The 22672-nt window shown below is 43.5% G+C and overlaps 1 protein-coding gene across 1 annotated transcript; it reads left to right on the top strand.

Annotated features, from left to right (window-relative positions):
* Positions 1 to 855: 855 nt before the first annotated feature.
* Positions 856 to 1992, top strand: LOC128114474 (spindlin-2-like). The gene has a single exon (XM_052744499.1). The coding sequence runs from the start codon at positions 1140 to 1142 to the stop codon at positions 1938 to 1940; it is 801 nt and encodes a 266-aa protein (XP_052600459.1). The 5' UTR covers positions 856 to 1139; the 3' UTR covers positions 1941 to 1992.
* The last annotated feature ends 20680 nt before the right edge of the window (positions 1993 to 22672 follow it).

The following is a 22672-nucleotide window of genomic DNA, read 5'->3' as shown; positions in this document are numbered from 1 at the left end:
ACCCACGAGCCCACCAACGGCCGGACACCCCCAGCGCCTGCCCCACACCACCCTTCTGGACAGCCCAAGCGCGCGGGCCGGCAGATCCTCCCCTCTCGACTTTGGGGAGCAGTACCTAGGCTGGGCGCCTTCGCCGCCGGCTTTGAACGAAGGCAGCCTCAAGGTGTCCGATCCCCGAGCGCGGAGCCCTGGACCCCCGCGACAAGACAGCAGGCAAGACGAGTTCCTAGGTGGGCGCCCGGCAGGAGCGGTGGGGGAGGGGACGGAACGGGCAAGAGAAACAGAGTAGCGCTGGGCAGCGGCGCGCACGGGGAGGAGGTCCGCCGCGGGCTGCAGGGACAGGCGGCGTTACGAGGGAGCCAGGACAGAATCCGGAGTGAGCGCGGAGAACCCCAGAGGTGGGTACCGAGAAGCGGCTGGGTAGACAGAGGGGGGGGGGGGTTGCTGTAGCCAGAGGCTGAGAGCCCTCAAGGCACTGAGGTGAAGGGAAGGTGCAGGGAGGAGAGGCGCTTTGCCATGCTTCTCTGCTCCGCGTCCAAACAGGTTTGTGCCGGTCGCCGCAGGGGGCGGGAGGCGGAGGCCGGGGAGCTTGTCCAAGGGAGGGCGGGCGCGGGGCGCGGGGCGCGGGGCGCGGGGCGCGGGGCGCGGGGCGCGGGGCGCGGGGCGCGGGGCGCGGGGCGCGGGGCGCGGGGCGCGGGGCGCGGGGCGCGGGGCGCGGGGCGCGGGGCGCGGGGCTTGAGCATAACAGTCGCTAGTTCCTCTGGCGCAGGGCGCGGGACGAGGGGGGCGCGGGCGCGGGGCGCGCGGGGCGCGGGGCTTGAGCGTAACAGTGGCTAGTTCGTCAGGCGCGGGGCGCCGGGCTTGAGCATAACAGTCGCTAGTCCCTCGGGTGTGGGGCTCCGGGGGCGATCTTGTCGAGTATCCCCTGCCTGGCTGCCACTTTCGAAGCCATCCCAAAAGACCCAGGGAACCAAGGAGAGCACAGCACATCAGCAGGCTCCCAGCCAGGTTTCCAGCATTGTCCTTAGGCTCCTTGGGGAACAGTTAGGGACCAGCCCCTGGTGTGGACGCTGCAAACAGGGAGAAGTTGGCCATTGCTCCTTAAGCTAACTGTTTCTTCTGTTTCCCCCTCCACAGCCATGGACCCAGGACACAGCGCCCTGAATTCTGGGACCCTGGAGGCCAAAGAGCAACAGACCTGCACAGCTGCAGGACTCCACGAGGACACCACCGAGACTGCAAAGTTGACCCAGAAAAAAGCTACTCAGAAGAGGCAGAGGAGCAGATCTCCGTCCCCGGCCAACAGGAACATCGTGGGCTGCAGAATCTCTCATGGGTGGAAGGAAGGAGATGAGCCCATCACCCAGTGGAGAGGCACTATTCTGACTCAGGTGCCCATAAACCCCTCTCTCTATCTGGTGAAATACGATGGAGTTGACTGTGTCTATGGACTGGAACTTCATAAAGATGAGAGGATCTTGTCCCTTAAAGTTCTCTCTGACACAGTAGAACCATTCCAAGTTCCCGATCCCAGCCTTGCCGATAGCATAATTGGCAAGGCAGTGGAACACATGTTTGAGGGTGAGCGTGGCACTAAGGATGAATGGAGGGGGATGGTCCTGGCCCAGGCGCCTATCTTGGATGCCTGGTTTTATATTACCTATGAGAAAGACCCCATCCTGTACATGTACCAGCTTCTGGATGATTATAAAGAGGGTGACCTCCGTATCATGCCAGAGCTCAATGAGGATCCTCCGCTAGACGGAGACCTGGAACGTATGGATGGTCTGATAGGCAAACTTGTGGAATATACCAAAGATGATGGCTCCAAAAGGGTGGGCATGGTGATTCACCAAGTCGAAGCCAGACCGTCTGTGTACTTCATCAAATTTAACGATGATTTCCATATCTATGTCTATGACTTGGTGAAAAATTATTAATTGTTTGGCAAAGTTTTGCCACAAATGTGGAAATAAAGTTGTAATTTCTAGACATGCAGTGGCTGTTTCTTTTGAGTGTATAGGAAGTTCACTGTGGGCATAACGGTTGTCCTGACAAATACGCATTTCTGTGGGAAAGCTGTCTGTAGGCATTTTGCCTTGTGGAAAAGACTGGGTGTGTTTGGTGGGTGGAGCAGGGAAGGATGGAACAGCTGTCCATTCAGCCAGTGAGAGAAGTGAGCTGGTATCACAATCAGTCATCTAAAAATGGAATGGGACTTAGCTGGTCTGGTTTTGGTGGGGGGGGGGGTGGAGGAGAAGGAACTGGAGATGGGCTGTGGAGGAGGGGACAGGAGGAGGGGACTGCCTAGGGAGAGGTGGAAGGGAGCCAGAATGAGAGAGGGGCTCCCTGGGGGAGCGACAGAGCGAAGGAAGAAACGTGGATTGGGAAGGGAGGGAGGGATAAGAGAGGGAAGCCTTCTGGCACCTTCTGGCTTTCAGGAAACCCGAAGAACTCCTGTAGAAGAACGCACACACACAGTAGTGTAAGAGGTACACAGGAAGGGAGGCAAAGTCTGCCAGGCAGGGAGGGCCCTGAGAAGAGGCTCTGGGAGGCCAGAGGATCCATGCACAGGCGATAGAGACACTAAAGGAGGTAACTGGGGGGAGAAGCAATTCCAAGGGGAATGGCCTCCTGACGCATCCACATTCTTCCGGCTGGCTGTCCACAGTGGCGATGGTTACCTGTCAAACAAAGCACATGCTTTGGAGGGTCACCGAAGGGCCTGTCGGCAGGGACTACTCAGACAATAAAACCAACGGTCAACTTTGTATCTACCTATCAGGCTTGTCTGGTTTCAGAGAGTCGGACACAGTCTGAAGTCTAAGCAAACTAATAAGAGTTCCTGGCTAGCTCTGGGCAAAGGGCAAGCTCTTTCTTTGGGAAAATGGATCCTTGGTGAATCCAGGAATAGCAATCCTGTCACTGTCCTTCCTCTTGCTGGAATAGTCCTTGCCTTCCTGGGGGGAGGGGCATCTGATGATTGTGCCTCCTGTCTCCATGGTATAGAGAGAACTTGGCTGTCCATGCACTGTCACAGCTGCCTGAAGCCACAGGTGGCTCCATTCAGTGTCCAGGCAAAGGGACACTGCCCCTCCTTGGGCATCCCGTTCTAGACTCAGCAAAGCCTTTAGCAACTGACACCTTCTAGTACCTCCTACCCAACCTAGCTCCTCCTGCCTTCTTAAACTCACAGCTAACCCCGGTGGAGATTTGTGCCCCTCTCTTTTGGGAGAGGGTGGTATAATCACCAAGGGCAGGACATAGGGCTGGGGATTGTGGCCTTTGCCTAAGTAATTCCTTTGGCTGTACACTGCCGCTTGGAAGGGCTGTGCTTTGCAGAAAGAGGAATTGGCATTGCCAGTAAAGTGCTTCACAAATGTGGAGTCCAGGACATGGGTCCTTGACCTCCTCTTCTCTGTGTTGCCATTCTCCTTCCTTCCAAAGTCCCTCTGAGAACACTGTGTGTGTTCTGCCTCCTCCTCCTCAGCTGCTGCCTCCCAAGAGAAGAGTGTTTCTGGTTCCTGCTGCTGAGGTCTTCCTAAAGCCACACATGGAGGAAGCAAGGATCTCCCAGACATTGAATGAAGGTGTCAAATCTCATTGATGCTCACCACCTAGCAAGCATTGCCTGTAGGCTGATTGCCTCAAGAATGACACAAGACAAGCACACCTCACCAGGGCAGCTTTAGTTTTCTTTCCTACATCATGTGGTTTTGCTCAGCCAACACCAGCAGGTCCTGCGGGGACCATTTCCCCTTGCTTCCTTGTTTTGTTTTGTGTTTGTGTTTCTGTTGTGTTCCTCAACCAGTTAGGCTTTTGATAAGTTCATATCACATAAACGCCTTGAAATAGGAACCACATCCCAACAAGGATACAAGCATCCTGGTGTGAGGAAGGGTTCATGTCCTTTTAACCTTGGAAATGTCTGAGTTGGCCAGGCCTCCAGTTGTCCCGCTTCACTGGAAAAATGCAAGTCCGTGTCCTGGTGGGAGCTGCATCTGTAGCTGTATGGCTAGATCCAGGGATACTAGTCTGATTCCACATGCTTGATCCCACAGATTCTCCGATCATTTGTTTTACCTTAGTCCCATAAGCACTTTGGGTGGGTGGGCTCTGCCAGGCACTGTTCTGGACACAGCTGAGAGCACGTGCAGCTGGTCAACCGATCTTATCCTCATGGAATTTTCTTTGTACTGCAGGGGATGTGCAGTAGCCAGCGAGTTCATAAGTCAGTATGAAGCATTTTCATATTGATAAGTGATAAGAAAGGACACACCAAGGCTAGTTTGGAGAAAATGAATTTTTGGGGAGAATGCTCTTTTTAGAGAAGCAGAGTGGCCAGGAAAGGCCTCGTGGAGCCTCTGGGTTGGGAATGAAACCGTGAAGGTAGTGAGTGTGGCCCTTGAGCAGCAGTCAAGGGAAATGTGCCTTCCAGGTAGAGTGATGGCAGTTGCTGAAGCTCAGTGGCCAGAGAAGACCTGGTGTGTTTGAGGAGAAGCAGCCAGGATGGCAGCATGGTTGGAACTGCTGGAGGGAGGTAGAGAACTGTGGGAGGTGATCTCAGAGAAGTCACAGGGGCCTCAGAGAGCCTAAAGCCCTGCAGGTTACAGCCTCTACAGGGAAGTTTGCTTTTACCTTGACTGAGAGAGGGAGATCGTTGGGCGTGTAAAGCAGAAGTACAGCGTGATTTGTGTTATATTTTAACAGGCACACTCTGGCACTGCCAGATAATCGTCTCTAAGCTCTTGGAAATTGGAGCACAAAAATCAAATATACCAATTTGAAGTTGTGAGTAGATGAGAACACACTTTACACATAAGAATCTTGTGCCATAATGGACCTTAGATATTCTTTTTTCTTTTTTCCCCTTTGCCCCTTTCCTGGATCTTACTACGTAGACCAGGCTGGCCTCGAACTCACAGAGATCCTCCTACCTCTGCCTCCTGAGTGCTGGGATTAAAGGCGTGGACCACCACCGCCCGACAGGTATTCTTTTTTGTTGTTGTTTTGTTTTGTTTTGTTTTGTTTTGTTTTGTTTTGTTTTGTTTTGTTTTTCGAGTCAGGGTTTCTCTGTGAAGTTTTGGTGCCCTGGGTTTCCCTCTGTAGGTCAGGCTGGCCTTGAACTCACAGAGATCCTCCTGGCTCTTCCTCCAGAGTGCTAGGATTATAAAGGCATGCGCCACCAGCCCCCGGCGGACCTTAGATATTCTTGGAGATAGCAATTACTCAAAGGTTTTTCTTTCTCAGTGGCATTTAGGGTTCTTGGCTCACTCAGCGAGGTCTTTATGTCAAATATAATCCTGTGTGCACTAGTGATGAGTCATTTATTAGTATTTAGATGCTTACTTACTCAGAAGAGCATTCCATGCTGACAATGTACCCTTGGAGGAATGGAAAGCTGAGCCAAAGTAATGTAAATTCTCTGGAGCAATATGACCTTTGTGAATACACTGCTAATCCTAGTGTCTAAAGCCTGTGAGAAAATTAAAGATCCTATCTTGCTACCCCAAGTGTGTTAGTGGAAATGGAATTGGCTCTGATAAACTCATAAGGAGTGGCACTACTAGGAGGTGTGCCCTTGTTGGAAGAGTAAGTATGTCACTGTGTGGGTGGGCTTTGAGGTCTCATATATGACCAAGCCACGCCCAGTACCTCAGTCCACTTCCTGTTGCCTTGTGACCAAGTTGTAGCCAGCACCATGTCTGTCTGCACAGAGCCATGCTCCCTGCCATGATGATAATGGACTGAACCTCTGAACGCTAAGCTACCACCTCAATGAAATGCTTTCCTTTGTAAGAGTTGCTGTGGTAATAGTGTCTCTTCACAGCAATAGAAACCTTAACCAAGACATGAGGTTATGATTAATATCTCTAATACATGTTCTGCTGTGTCAACCAAATCCATTGGAGGATAAAAATCTTAACATTCAGCCAGGCTTGGTGGTATACGACCTTAATCCCAGCACTTGCAAGGCAGATGCAGGTGGATCTCTGTGATTTCGAGGTCAGCCTCATCTACAAAGCAAGTTCCATGACAGCCATGACTGTAACACACAGTAAGCCTGTCTCAAAAAACAAAAACAAAAACAAAAAACTACATTCTTAATGGGAAGTATTTAGCTATGGCTGCTGAATGAACTCCTTTTCTAAAGTTAAATGACATGTTGTCAGCAATTAGGACTTTACCTCCTGCTATAAAGTAATAAGTAATATGGAAAATATGTATAGTTCAGTCTGATAAGGCACACAGAGTCAAAAGCAATCGTCAGGTCCTTCCTTCCAAAGGCCCAGAGCAGTTTGCCCCGTATGTCCTCTGATTCCATCCTTTCTTCACCTCAACCACAGTAGTTGTCAGGGGGAAAACGGTTATAAATTGGAGCCTTGGGCCCTTTGTTCAATGCCATATAAACCCTTTAAGTAGGTTGGGCTTTGACTCTCAAGGCTCTGTTAGGCTACCAGACTTTGGAGGCAAAGGCTACTGGAGGCATGTGGAAGTTGTGCCACATTTACAGTGAGAGCCAACATGATGTTAGGCAGTTATACACACAGTAAGTGACACTTCCACATCAGAATGCATCTTACACAAACTAAGAACTGTTGCCTATATTTCTTGCCCCGTGAGCATAGTGATTGTGGAACCTTGCTTAAAGCCTTCCTGTCTCTGCTTGGTTGGTCCACCACAAAGAAAACCGAATCTCAGGAAGAGAAAGGAAAAAATCAAATCCTTTATATAATACTCAATGAAGATACTGGTAGTAAGAATAAAGGTTTTGACTCTTCTAAGCTTTATCAAATCTCTAACAGGAGCTGAAGCCTTGTAGCAGATTGCCAAATTGATGCCTGCTGTGGCCTGAGCTGTTGCAGATATCATGACCGTAAGTCCGTTTTAGAAACTGATGGCACATGAAACACAGTTTTGAGCATTCATCATATATTCCTTTTTACACTATTGCCTCCTGTGGATTAATTGTGTTCATTCACATAACAAGAACTGTAATATGACTCAATTGGCCTTGTTTTTTTAATTGCCTTAGTAGAAGCATGCTTTAAAGAAAACGTGTTTGTTGTCCCTTTCAAGGAAATTCAAACCCAGGCTCTTCTATTTACAAGACTACAGGCTAGATCAAAGTCATTGACTCACAAAATTTGGGCTAAACACTTGAGTCTGGCTCATTGATGTCCAGTCTGAGCTGAAACCTGAGGGTGTCCATTGGCTTGTGCATGCCAAATCTCATTAGGATAATGTATGTAGAGTCAAAAGCATTTTCATAACTGAGTGTTCTCAGTGGCCACAACTTAAGGCTGTTTTCACAGGTCTGTGTCATATTCCACTGGATCAGAGGTTCTCAAACTGTGGGTCATGGCCCTTGGAAGTCAAATGACCCTTTCACAGGGTGTCCAATATCAGATATCCTCCAGATCAGATATTTACAACATGATTCATAACCATAACAAAACTACGGTTATGAAGTAGCAATGAAAATCGTTTTACGGTTGGAAGTCCCTACTACATGAGGAATTGTATTAAAGGGTCATAACATGAGGAAGGTTGAGAACCACTGAACTAGATGAAGTTTGGTTTACTTTGGCTGACTCTCAGAACATTGGAAATGGACTAGTTATTGGGTCTGCCATTTGGGGCTGAAAAATCTAGAAAAAGAGTTCTGCTGCAGCTACTGCCAAAACTGAGTTATTCATGCATGTCATCACCACACTAATGAAAAACGTTTTGTTGAGACTGAAAGAAAGCCCCAGAATTAGTGTGCACTATCTAAATTGTTAGATTTGTGGCTGGATACGTCACTATACTGTACATGGCAACACTGACTGTCAAAATAGAGATCCAAGTGCACAGTTCTACTCCTGTTGCAGTTTACTGCTAGATGCCAGACTATTAATCTTTCCAAACCCTGTCTACAAGGGAGAGTTGCCACCCTGCATGAGGCATTTCCTCTCCCATAATGACTAGCACATTGACTATGCTAGATTTTATTTTATCTCCTCTAGCGCTTGCTGGTTGTGCCTTACGGCCACTAAAATTTCTTTAGATCAGTGTTGTTGATCCAATCTACTGAGTCAACTCTGGATACAATACCAAGGTCATTAATGCTAACACCATCATCAATTTATACTCTGATGCCATTTTCCAAAGTTGTAACTTGTATCTTAGTAATTTGTCTCTTGCTGTGATAAAACATCATGATAAAGTTAATTTTAAAAAAATTGACTTTATGATTCCAGAGAGTCCATGATACTGAAGTGGAGGTCACAGCAACTGAGAGCTTATGTCTGGAAGCAACACAACTCATCTAGCAAGGCCACACCTCTTAAGTCCACCAACTAAGGACCCAGTATTCAAATGCTTGAGACTCTAGGGAAAAGTTTTAACCACCACATTCTTATTTAAATGCCACATGTGTTTTCTGTGCCATTATATGTTTAAAGTATATGATCTGCTTTTTGATTTTGATTTTACAGTGTATTACAGTTAAGAGACTGCATAAGGCAAGGCCATGGTGACTCACACCTTTAATCCCACCACTTGGGATGCAGAGGCAGGAGAATCCCTCCTATGAACTGCAGGAATGGAGTAAGAATTCAGCTGACTATGGTAAAGGTATACCTAGAAGAATCAAGGAATTCTTCTAGAGGAAAAACCAAATCTCAGGGAATTTCTTTGGTATTTTTAGGCTTTTAATATATCAGCTATATCCTACTATGAATTTCATGTGTGCTTTCATGACTTCCCCAAGAATTTCTAACAGTGTATTTTATCCAACATACCTCTCTAGCATCTAAGGCCAAAATGGCAGACAGAATAAGCATTTCAGACCAACTGCTAATCTCCTGAGTTAAGGAGACACTACCTACGTCAGGCATAAGTTAGGTACATAGCTTTGTTTATGGTCCAAATTAAGCTCAGTCTAGAACTTCCCTTTTGACATTTAATTTAGAACAAAAGGATTTTTTTGCATGCCAGGTACATCAAGCTGTAATACAGCTGTCTAGAGATCCCTGCCCTGCCAGTAAACGACACAGCTGAGTTACTGCCATAGTTAAAGCCCCAAAGAAATATAAACAGTTTTATTTTACTCATGATTTATACTAACATTATAGTGTACTAACATTTTATCTAACCACTTCTAGGAATGTAGTTTGAGCACATAAAATCCCCTTTTCTGATTTATTAACCGATTTTAGCTCTTAGTTGACCTCCTCCTTTACCACTCCCCTTTTGTGTTGTAAAAGAAAGCCTGACAGTCACTGCCTGAGGAAAACTCTTACCTGCCTTGATGACCCTGTAAGAATTCAAGCCTGGTGACCTTGTCTTAGCCAGAGCATTGCTACTGCATGGGTATGTAACTGTAAACCTCAGAAACTTGGAGGACGAGGACTAGAAGGATGAGATGGAAGATGAGGAAGAGCCAGATGGGGAAGAACTAGATGTGTAAGAATTAGATGTGAAAGATCAAGGTGGGGCAGAACTAAGATGAAAGAATTAAGATAGCACATAGAGGGAAAGGAGCTAAGTAAGAGAGCAGAATAGAAGCTGTGTAGCAAGAGAACTGACTCAGAAAAATAAAGTGAATGAACTAAAGAGTTTTGTGTTCATAGATTCATTTAATGTCATCAAAAATTAGATTTTCAGCTGGTTGAAGATTCTTCCAAAGACCCTGGGAAAGGGCTATCGAGGGGCTGGACTCCATTAGTCCTAGATAGATCCCTGAGTTCCAGGCCAGCATAGTCTACCGAGTAAGTTCCAGGACAGCCAGGGCTCCACAGAGAAACTCTTAGAAATTGTAGCTTTATGGCTATAAAAACCAAAGTTTAAAAAAAAGGAGAGATTACAAGAATCTCTGAAGACACTTTGAACTTTGAACTTTTAAACAGAGTTGAGACTGTGATAGACTATGGGGAAATTTAAAGTTGGACTACATGCATTTTGCATTATGATATTGTTACAAGCTTATGAGGGCCAGGGAGTGGAATGTGGTGGTTTGAAAAATGGTACCCATAGGCCCATAGGGAGTGGTATTATTAGGAGGTATGGCTTTGTTGGAGTAGGTATGGCTTTGTTGGAGGAAGCGTGCCACTGGAGACAGGCTTTGAGGTTTCAGATGCTCTAGCCAGGCCTAGTGTTTTGTCTCCTCCTGCTACCTACAGATCCAAATGTAGAACTCTCAGCCCCTTCTCCAGTACCATGTCTGCCTGCATGATGCCATGCTTCCCACAATGACAATAATGGACTAAATCTCTGAACTGTAAGGCAGCCCCAATTAAATGTTTTCCTTTATAAGATTTGCCATGGTCATGGTGTATCTTCACAGCAATAAACCCCTAACTAAGACACAAACAAAAAGTGAAAGAGGGCCTACCAGGGCCTTAAACTGTCATTTAAAAAATAAGTCATGCTGGGTGGTGGTGGCACATGCCTTTAATCCCAACACTAGGGAGTCAGAGGCAGTCAGATATCTGTGAGTTCAAGGCCAACCTGCTCTACAGAGCAAGTTCTGGTACAGCCAGGGTTACACAGAGAAACCCTGCTCAGAAAAAAAAAGTCATAAGCTTATTCTGATTTTTACTCTTTAAACATTTCCCTTTAGAATGGATACAGTTTCTTAGGGAGCAAACACCTGTGAAGTTCTTGCTCAACTATTAGACTTCATGGACTTAGGAAGTGGCTCAGTGAGTAAAGGCATTCGCCTCCCCGTGACTCATGTGCTGGAAGGAGAGAAGGATTCTTGTAAGTTGTCCTCTGACTATTGTTAGTATTCTGACCCACCTCATGGAGACCCACCCGGCATTCTGATGTCATCTCACGTTAAAGCCCCCTTAAGAGGAAAAACCCCTTCCCCTCCTCTCACCAGAGGTAGCATGCACCCCTCTCTTTCTCTCTCTTTCTCTCCTTCTCTCTTTCTCTCTCCTTTCTCCTTACCTCCATTAGCTCTACCCTCCCTCCAAAATAAATTTGCCATGTGGACGTTACGTCTGCTGTGTGAGTAATGCCCACCGTCTGACCACTGCGGGGCACCTTGGCTGCAAAACCCACCAAGGCCTCCTAAGTGCCACATCATTACATTGGTGTCATAACTCAGATAGGCCCTCCTGGCAGCCCCTCACATGCCAGGATTCTGGACACAGTCTACCCACAACAGGCTCTAGCTCACCGGATGGCTCACCACCCCATTCACCAGCAGCAATCTTGTAAGTTTCAATTGAGTTTTTACACTCCCTCTGGAGCTGCACACAACTTCTTTATGCCTTTCTGGCTTTTGCAACATGATACCTGACCTTTTCCTATGGATGTCATTCTCTCTTGGAGCTCAGTTTTCATTCTTGCCTCCTCAAAAATCCTAGTATTAGGTGCTGAGACTTCTGGCTTAGCCAGGCTAAGTCGACCCCTGTTGAGAGTGGCAACAATCCTCTTTGACGGCTTGGTCCTTGTTCTGTCCCCCCTCTAGCCTTGAGGACACTCATGGCTACAGGCTGTAGGAATTCCTTTCCCCCCTCTCATCCATGGGAACCATGTATTTTCAGAACATGTATGACTTCAGTGAGTGATCAGGGCCTGCCCCCACTCTGACATGGTCTTTCACTCTTTTCCTTTCCTCCCTCAAACCTTTTCCACTAACTCTGCTGCATGTGGTGTGTCTGCTTGGTAGCATACCTTGGCAGGACCTGCCAAAAGGTACCCACTTACTTGCCTCTCCATCTGCGGCAGTTCTGCTCCTTCCTGCCTGTAAGAAGCCTGCTTTCTATTTCACTGAAGCTTTGCCTTCCATTCAATACTGCCACTTGGGTCTCTTGCAGAGCTACCTGCCTCTGACCTCCCATCACGTGGTCAGGCAGGCACCATTTTTACTAAGGTCAAAGACAGATAGGTCATATGGCTCCATCGCCATATTTGGTAAGGTCAATCACATGGTCAGGCAGATGCCATCTTGGCTAAGGTCAAGAGGGACAGGTCATATGACCTCACTGACATCTTTACCAAGGGCAGCAAAATGCATTTCCTGTCCATGGCTCAAGCAGGGTACCCAATGCTCAGGCCATCTGTACGTGGGAGTGGGGGCAATCAGGAAATCTCTGCCTCATGCTGACACATTGTTTTATGATTGTTTTACAGGGCCGAGGACTTGAGCCTCCAGTTGTGGCCTGGTGTTCCTCAGCTGTCACTCTTGTACTCATGTGGGAAGGGCCCAGAGACCTGTCCTCTCCCTTCTGGACTCTAGGGCTCTAGGGCATCAGCAGTGCCACATGCTGGCAATATGGCCAACTTGCCAGCTCATTTTATAGATAAAAAAATTCAAGCCTTACTTTTCCTAAAGCTACTAGGTCTCTTGATATAAATTAATGACTTGAATGCTTCAAATTACTTCCCCTTCTATATATTAAGATTTTAAAATTTCAGATTTTAACATTAATAGAATTCTGATGCAGTTTGGGTCACAAACTCAGGATTTTGGATTTTCTTTGGTTGTCTTCCAAATATAAACTTATAGGTATGAGTCCACTGCTGTTTTTCAGATGTCCCACCCCTGCTCCAGATAAAGGAGTTTTCCTCACCTGTCTATTCCTGGGGATGGTATTTTTTTCCATCTTGTGGTCTGCCTTTCCCAATTACTAAGACTATGGGCCTGAAGGCTCCAAACAATTTCACAAATTTTAACTTTTGTGTCTAGTCTATCTGCTTCAGCCGGTTTCCACTTGGCTGGCAGACACATCCAAGTGTCAATTGCTGCAATCTGCTCCAAAGGATCACTAGCTCTAGTCTTACTGAAGGCTGATGTGATGTGGACCAGTCCAACCAAATGTAATTGTTCCCTGTCTCTACAGTCAGGTCAGATGACCACATACTTCTGATAAATACTTCATTCCCTGGGTTCCCTCTTTACCTTTGACTGGACTTTCAGCCTCCCTGGGCTCTGACTACCTGTGCCCTGTTTCAGCTTGAAGCAGTTATGGAAGAGACTATGTCATCATGTGCTCCCTGTTCCCAAAGGCTAAGTTAAAGGTAAAAGCCCTGACAGAGGGGACAAAGTGGCTACCTAATGCCAACTGATATACCAGGAAACTGGACCCAATATTGTCAGTTAATGGATTTATTAACTAAAATGGTTCTGCAATAAGATAAGACACTTGACTTTCTTTATGCAGAACCAAAGAGGTACTATATGACTTTAAGAAACTATTATTTCTATATAAATCATTCAGGATTATAATCTGGCTGTAATCAAAGATCAGAACTACAGGGCCTTAAAAATGGTAATAGAACTAGTGAATGCTACCTAACATATGAGGAAGAAGTGGAAAACTTACTATAAATATACTTAATATTTCTCTATATTTTCTCTGTATTTGTCAGAAATTCTTTTTTCCCTTTTATTTTTTCCAAGACAAGTTTTTTCTGTACAGCCTTGGCTGTCCTTTTGCTCTGTTTTTGTTGTTGTTGTTGTTTTATTTCGTTTTTAACAAAACTTGGATTTAGGTTTTGCTGTATGTCTTACTAATCTGTTTTCTGCTTCATTAGTTTCTGCAAATTCTGGTTGCTTCCTTTTAAGTTTCTACAGGTAATAATTTCTAGTTAAATTTTAATGGGAATAGCCATAGAAATTTCCCATTGAGTAGAGTGCTGGCTATTACAAACACTTTTTCAGCATGTTAGTTTTTTTTTTATTGTTGTTTTGTTTTGTATTTTGTTTTTTGTGCGTTTTGTTTTGAGACAGGATCTCACTGTGTATCTCTGACTGTCCTGGAACTCACTATACAGACCAGTGTAGCCTCAAACTCAAAGAGATCCACCTGCATCTGCCTTCTGAGTGCTGAGATTAAAGGCGTGCACCAACATGGCCTGACTCAAGTTAGATTCTTTTTTTTCACTTCATTCTTCTTTATTTTTTATTTTGTGTGTGTGTGTTTCTTTTCTTTTCTGTTTTAATTTCTTTAGTTTCTAAATTTTCCCCTCCCTCCTCTCCTCCAAGTCCCTCCCCCCATAACCCCACTGTTTCCACCACCACCCCAATCTGCTTCTCCTCTGTTTCTGTTCAGGAAAGGGCAGGTCTCCCATGGGTCCCATGCGTATCAACAAAAACATGGCATATTAAGGTGTAGTAAGACTAAGCACCTCCCCGTATATTAAGGATGGACAAGACAACCCAGTATGAGGAACAGATTCCCAAAAGCCAGCCAAAGCATTAAGGAGATCCCCTGCTCTCACTGTTAGGAGTCTCACAAGAGGACCAAGCTATATAACTATAACATATAAGCAGTGTCTAGATCAGTCCCTTGTAGGTTCCCTGGTTGTCAGTTCAGTTTCTGTGAGCCCCTAATGAGCCCAGGTTATTTGATTCTGTGAGTTTTCTTGTTGTGTCCTTGACCCCTCTGGCTCCCACAATCCTTTCTCCTCTTCTGCAGGATTCCCCAAACTCCACTGAATGTTTTTGCTGTGGGTCTGCATCTGTTTGCATCAGTTGCTGGATGTTGCTTCTCTGATAATTGAGCTAGGCACCAATCTGGAGATGTCCAGTTCAGGCTACTTATCCCCTATTTCTAGGAGTCTTAGCTGGGGTCATCTTTGTAGATTCCTGGGAGATTTTCTTGCACCAGGTTTTTACCTAAACCCGAAATGTCCCCCCATCTCCATTAGTCTCTTTCAGTACTCTCCCCCAATGCCCCTCCAACCTGATCACTAATGTTCCCATAACCATCTGCCCTCTGTACACTCACTAAATCTCTTCTATTTCCCCTTCCAAGGGAGATCCAGGCATTCCCTCATGAACCCTCCTTATTACCTAGTCTCTCTGGGCCTGTGGATTGTAGCATAGTTATTCTTTTTTACAGCTAATATTCACTTATGAGTGAGTACATACCATGTTTGTCTTTCTGGGTCTGGGTTACCTCACTCAGGATGATCTTTTCTTTTTCTTTTTAAGAAACAAAACATATTTACATTGGACAAGACAAGCCAACAGAAAGATTAAAGAGCCCCAACAGAAGACACGGGAATCAGAGACCTTCTAAAAGCTCTAGTTATATCTGCAGAGGACCTGGTGCAGACCCGTGTAGGACCTGTGATTGCTGCTTCAGCCTCTGTGAGCCCATTTGAGCTTTGCTCAGTTGTTTTAGATGGCTATGTTCTCCTGGTGTCCTCAGTCCCCTCCATCTTCCCCAATCCTCTGTCTCTTCTTCAACAGGGATCCCTGAGTTCTAAATGGGAGAGATTTGATGGAGACATCTCATTTTTTTTATTTAGTGATTTTATTTTATTAAGAGACTTTTCTATTCATTTTACGTATCAACCATAGATTCCCCTGTCCTCCCTCCTGCCCACCCCCCAGCCTTCCCCTCCAACCCACCCCCCATTCTCACCTCCTCCAAGGCAAGGCCTCCACTGGGGAGTCAGCAGAGCCTGGAACACTCAGCTGAGGCAGGTCCAAGCCCCTCCTCCCTGCACCAAGGCTGTGCAAAATGTCTTACCATAGGAACTAGGTTCCAAATAGCCAGCTCATGTAATAGGGACAGGTCCTGGTCCCACTGCATAGGGGCCTTCTAAACAGTTCAAGCTAAACAACTGTCTCGCTTAGGATGATTTTTTTCTAGTTCCATCCATTTTCATGCAAATTTTCTGGTATCCTTATTTTTAGCAGCTGTATAATACTCCACTGTGTAAATGTACCGCATTTTCTTTATCCATTCCTAGTTTGAGGGACATCTAGGTTGTTTCCAGGTTCTGGCTATTACAAATAAAGCTGCTATGAAAATAGTTGAGCAAGTGTCCTCGTGGTATGATTGAGCATCCTTTGGGTATATGCCTAAGAACGGTATAGCTGGGTCTTGTGGGTAGATTGATTGCCAATTTTCTGAGAAACCGCCATTGCTGTGGGATGGTCTGTATGTCAAATCTTTTGCTCTGATTGGTCAATAAATAAAACACTGATTGGTCAGTGGCCAGGCAGGAAGTATAGGCAGGACTAACAGAGAGGAGAATTAGGAGAACAGGAAGGTGGGAGGAGACACTGCCAGCCGCCACCATGACAATCAACACATAAAGATGCCAGTAAGCCACAAGCCATGTGGCAAGGTATAGTTTATAGAAATGGATTAATTTAAGATATAAGAACAGTTAGCAAGAAGCATGCCACGGCCATACAGTTTTTAAATAATATAAGCGTCTGTGTGTTTATTTTATAAGTGGGCTGTTGGACTGCCGGGGATTGGCAGGACCCAGAGAAAAAACTCCAGCTACACGCTATACTGATTTCCAAAGTGGCTGTAGAAGTTTGCATTCCCACCACAAATGGAGGAGTGTTCCCCCTGGTCCACATCCTCCCCATCATGAGCTGTCACTCATGTTTTTGATCTTAGTCATTCTGACAGGTGTAATATAGAATCTAAGAGTTGTTTTGATTTGCATTTCACTGAAGGCTGAGGATGTTGAACATTTCCTTAACTGTTTCTCATCCCTTTGAGAGTCTTCTGTCAAAACCCACCCAATAACCCAGACTGTACCCCCTCCCCTGAGCTCCCTACTAGGGCCCAAAGCCCAGGCAGTCTTACAGGATGCCAGGATGGTCCAAGGAACTCCAGGCAAGTCACCACCCACCACCTGTTAAACCCCTTTAAGCCTGTTCAACCCCAGACTTCACCCCCACCACTGTGCTTCATGTTTCAAATTTCCTGTAATTTTAAATAATTTCTTTTTGATACAAGAGATTTTTCAGATGAATGCTGATATTAATACTAAATAGAAGACCAGACAAGGAAGAACTTTCACAGTCTTAAGTGAAAGACAGTCTACATTATTGAAAAATAATGCTTCATGTCCCTTCATGTAAATTCAAAGTATATGAATTCGGCAGCACTGAGAGAGTACAGAGTGTTTGTCTTGTTAGCCAAATACACATCACCATCTCTGGCAATCAATGGAGTAAGAAGTGTTAAAATTAGGGTGCATTTGCCTGTTATTGCAGCATTGGTTATAATAGCAAAATAGCTGAACAAAAACTACAATATCATACAAAATACTAGTTGCATACATCATGGTACATGATGTGTGAATTATAAAATATTATATAATTACAAGAAGGATGTTTTACATCTATTTTACCAATTTGTAAGTCTAAACTAATGTGTATACTATGATCTCACAAATGTTAAAAATTAAGAATTCAAAATCTCAATATGTGTATTTTAAAGTGAATATTGCTTCTAATATAATAAGATTTAAAAGAATTCATACTAGGAACTTAATATTGGTTAGTATGATTGGAGGTGAAATAAACACTGAAGGTTTCTTCTGAGATGCTGGCAAAGGAAGAAGAAAGTGGATTATTATTCTAGTTTCATATTAGTATTTTATTGTTATAAATATCACAGTAAACTATGTTAACTTTTAATAACTTGGGCCAATGACTCAACAAGATGTAACCCATTCCTGGTACTGGAGAGTTTATTTTGTAGTATATAATGTCAGATGGACCATCATATAGTAATTCCAGTTAAATTCTTTTTATAAATGTATATATTTTAGAAGCTTCTACAGCAGTATGTTTTGCTATGCCTTTTCAAAGGCTTTTACTGTTTGTTATTGCTCCCTATATTCCCTCTTCTACCTTGCCCTCTCATCTTCCTCCCAATTTAATCATCCCATTATAATTTCCCCTTTACCCATTTATAACATTATATTCTGTTCTCCATTCTTGGAAGAGTCCCTCCTTCCCTCTGATCCCTTACTAGCTATATAACCTCTGAGAGTATTCTGAATGAAACACACTTATCCAAAGTCTAAAAGCTAATATCCACACAAGGGAAAGCATATAATGTTACCCTTTCTGAGTGGGTTATCTTACATAGAATAATTGTTTCTATCTCCATCTATTTATCTGCAAATTTCATAATTTCATTTTTCTTAACAGTTGAATAGTATTGCATGTGTAAAGGTACTACATTTTCATTATTCGTTTATCAGCTGATGGACATCTAGGCTGTTTCCAATTTCTGGCTATTATGAATAGTGCGGCAATGAACATGGATGAACAAGTATCTCTGTAGTAAGATACAGAGTCCTTTGGGTATTTGTCCAAGAGAGGTATACCTGGAGCTTGTGACAGATATGTTTTTGAGGAAATGCCACACTGATTTCCATAGTGGCTATACCACAGTTCTACCAGCAATTAGTTCCCCTTTCCCCACATCATTGCTAGGATGTGCTGTCATTTGTTTTATTGATCTAACTGAGGTAAGATGAAATATCAAAGTAGTTTCAATTTGTACTTCCTTAATTGCTAAGGATATTGAAAAAACTTTGTGCTTCTTAGCAATTTGTATTAGATATTTTTAGAACTCTCTGTTTAGTTCTAAACTTCATTTTTTTTTATTAATTTTCAGATTTTGGTGGTCTTCATATATTCTAGATAGAAACCTCTCAAGTGTAAAGCTTTTTGTTTCATTCTATAGGCTGATGTTTTACTTCAGTGATGGTATCCTTTGCTTTTTAGAAGCCCTTTGTTGTCATGAGGTTTCATTAAGTAAGTGATATTAATGCCCAACCTATTGGAGTTCTGTTTAGAATGTACTTTCCTGGGCTAATTTGTTAATTTTATTCACGGCTTTCTCTTCTATTTAATTCAGGGTATCTGGTCTTATGTTGAGGTCCTTGATCTATTTTTTTTAACTTTCTATTTATTTATTTATTATTTATTATTATTTATTATTTATTATTATTATTATTATTATTATTTATTTATTTATGGTTTTTTGAGACAGGGTTTCTCTTTGTAGCTTTGCGCCTTTCCTGGAACTCACTTGGTGGCCCAGGCTGGCCTCGAATTCACAGAGATCCACCTGCCTCTGCCTCCCGAGTGCTGGGATTAAAGGCGTGCGCCACCACCGTCCGGCCTCTTTTTATTTTTCTGTGTGTCTTTCACATCATGCATCTCAGTCCCATTCATTTCTCATCCCTGTATATACACCCTCTGCCCTTGCAGCCTCCCCCAATAAAATTTAAGAGAAAAAGAAAAAAAAAGGAGAAAAAAATCTCATCATGGAAACTGTAGTGTGACACAGTGAGTCACACAGTAAACCTCTTTGTCCATACATCTTTACTTGCAAGTGTTCATTGCAAAGAGTCATTGGTCTGGTTTGAGGCCTCTGGTTTCTACTACACTATCAATGCTGGACCCTCATTGGAACTCCTCTTGGTTATCTGCTATTGCTCTATGTTGTGGAAATCCTGCAGATTAGGGTCTGCAGGACTGGTCACTTCACGTGCTCCAGCAGATCACAGATGGGGTGGATATTGGGGTGGGCCAACTCAAAGCCTTGGCCCTGGGTAGTTACAGGGTTGGTCAGCCTGCCAGCTCTCCCTGTTCTCACCACCAGGGTGAGCTCTTCTGCATTGCCTTGGCAAGTTCACCCTTTGCAGAGATGAGCAAGGGGTGGGGGGCAGTTCTCCTGCTTCTATTTTATTCAGAGCATCTGGTCTTATGTTGAGGTCCTTGATCTATTTGAAGTTGAGTTTTGTGCAGGCTGATAGATACAGATCTATTTGTATTCTTCTACAAGCAACCATCCAATTTGACCAGCACCATCTGTTGAAGACGCTTTCTTTTTCCCCCATTGTGTTTTTCTGAATTCTTTGTTAAAAATCAGGTGTCCATATGTGTGTGGACTTACGTTGGGGTCTTTGATTCAATTCTGTTGATCAATTTGTCTATTTTTATGTCAATACCATGCTGTTTTTATTACTATAGTTCTGTAATACAACTTGAAACCAGGAAATGTGAGTCCTCCAATTCTTTTATTGTTCATGATTGTTTTAGTTATCCTGGGTTTGTGTATTTCCTCATGAAGTGGAAGGCTGTTTTTTTTTTTTCCCAATTTGTGTGAAGAATTGTGTTAGAATTTTGATGGGGTCTACATTGAATCTGTAGATTGCTCTTGGTAGGATGGCCATTTTTACTATGTTGATGCTATTATTCCATAAGCATGGGAGATCTTTTCATCTTCTGATGTCTTCAGTTGCTTTATTCACTGTCTTGAAATTTTTATTGTACAAGTCTTTCACTTGCTTAGTTAAAGTTATTATACATTTTGAGTCCATTGTGAAAAGTATTGTTCCCTTGATTTCTTTCTAGCATGTTTGTATGAAGAAAGACTGCTGATTTGTGTGTGTTATTTTCTTCCTGTACCTGTGCGGAAAGTGTTTATCAGCCCTATAATTTCCTGTTGGATTTTTAAGGTCTTTTTTTAAGGTCACATAATTGCAAATAAAGATATTTTGACTTCTTCCTTTCAAATGTGTGTTCCCTTGATCTCCCTGAGTTGTTGTATTGCTCTAGCTAAGACTTCAAGTATTATATTATACAGGTATGGAAAGAATCCTTGTCTTGTTCCTGTGTTTAGTGGAGTTGCTTAGAGTTTCTCTCCATACAAGTTGATATTAGCTGTAAGCTTGCTGTAAACTGCCTTATGTTGAGGTATGTCCCTCTATCCCTAGTCTCTCCAGGACTTTTATCGTGAAAGAATTTTGAATTTAGTCAAAATCCTTTTCTGCAACCAGGCAGTGATAGAGCACACCTTTGATTCCAGCACTCAGGAGGCAGAGGCAGGCAGATCTCGGAGCTCAAGGCCAGCCTGATGTACAAAAGGAGTTCCAGGACAGCCAGGACTTCACAGAGAAACCCTGTCTCTAAAAATCAAAAACAAAACAACAACCAAAAAAATCCCCTTTTTTGCATCTAATGAAATGATCATGCATCTTTTGTCTTTTAGTCTGTTTATGTGGTAGAATATGAATATTGATTTACATATGGTGAACCATCCCTGCATCTCTGGGATGAAGCCAACTTGATTGTGATTGATAATCTTTTTTGATGTATTCTTGAATATGTTTTGGAAGTATTTTCTTGAGATTTATTGTATTATGTTCATAAAAGATATTGGCCTATAGTATTTTTTATTGAGTCTTGTTGTGGTTTTGGTATCAGAGTAATAGTAGTTTTGTAAAAAGAATTAATAGATGTTCGTTCATTTTCTGTTTTGTGGAATAATTGAGGAGTATTGTCATTAATTCTCCTTTGAAAGTCTGGTAGAATTCTGAGCTAAAACCATCTGGCTCTGGGCTTTTTTGGTTGGAAGATTTTTTTATTCTATTTCACTATGGTTGGTTTGGATCTATTTGAAACTATTTACCTCATTTTAGTTTAACTTTGGTAGGTCATACCTATCAAGAAATTCATCCATTTCTTAAGGTTTTTCCACTATGGTGGAATATACATTTTTAAAGTATGTCCATATGATTCCTTGTATTTTCATGGTGGCTGTTATAATATCTCTATTTTCACAATCTTATTCTATTAATTTGTCTAAAAGTTTGTCAGTCCTGTTGATTTTTTCAAAAGAGAGCCAACTCTTCATATTTTGTGTGCCTTTGACCTGAGTTTCTTCTCCTTTCTCTATGCCTATCACTCACAAATTTTGGTCTTTATTTTGTAGTGTCCCAGATTGTCTGGATGTTTTGTGCCTAGATTTTTTTTAGATTTCATATTTCCTTTGACTGAGCTATCCATTTCTTCTACCTTTTCCTCCAGACCTGAAATTTTTCACTTCATTCAGTCAGTTGGTGAGGCTTTCCTCTGAGTTTTTTGTTTGACTTCCTGAGTGTTTCTTTTCACATCATTTTTCAGTTTGAGTTTATTTAGTCATTCTATTTCTTTGTTACATTCTGTTTTTAAATTTTGAATTTTTTTCATTATCTCATTAACTGTATTTTCACAGTCTTTGGTGAGACATTTATTCATATCCTCTTTAATGTCCTTGAACATACTCATAATTGCTATTTTGAAGTACTTACCCTGTGCTTTAGCTAAATTATTTTATCTCAAGGAATATTATAGTAGGAGGGTTTATTTCTGTTGGAGGCATATTGTCTTCACTGTTCATGTTTGTCTTTTTGCACTGGGATCTAAATATCTGGAGTTATGACACTTATGGTGTTCCTTGGTATGTGTATATCTAATCTTGCCTTTGTTAGGTGGGCACTTGATTCTTTGGTTGCTATTACCACATCTGACAGGTTGTAGACCAGCAGAGTGATACTTGGTTCTCAGTCTTGGGGTTACTCTGGATTTCAAGGTTCAGATTCCAACTTGTACCAGATCTAAATTTCTGGTTTTAACTCTGTGTTCAGATGCTAAGCTGCCCCAAATCAGTGCAGTGGTAAGTGGTAGGCTAGCAAGTGGGGAAAGGAGACTGACTCTGAAGGTCTGTTAGGCAGGTGTCTTACATAGGGTTTACTATTGTTGTGAAGAGACACCATGACCTTGGCAACTCTTACAAAGAAAACATTTAATTGAGGGGGCTTGCTTACAGTTTCAGAGGTTCAGTCAATTATTGTCATGGCAGGGAGCATGGCAGCGTGCAGGCAGAGGTGGTGCTGGAGCTGAGAGTGCTACATCTTGCAGGCAACAGGAAATCAACTGACACACTGGGCAGTATCCTGAGCATCGGAAACCTCAAAGCCCACCCCCACAGTGACACACTTCCTCCAACAAGGCCATACCCACTCCAACAAAGCCACACCTCCTAATAGTGCTACTCCCTATGAAGCACAACAAAACCCACTACAAGAGTTTATTAAGGAAAGATGTGCTTAGACCTACGGAAATGGT

Source organism: Peromyscus californicus, unplaced genomic scaffold (assembly GCF_007827085.1).
Source record: "Peromyscus californicus insignis strain IS unplaced genomic scaffold, ASM782708v3 Scaffold_10__1_contigs__length_136768540, whole genome shotgun sequence".
NCBI lineage: Eukaryota > Metazoa > Chordata > Mammalia > Rodentia > Cricetidae > Peromyscus > Peromyscus californicus.
Note: the sequence above shows the minus strand (reverse complement) of the source record. Positions and strands in the feature narration are given on the sequence as shown.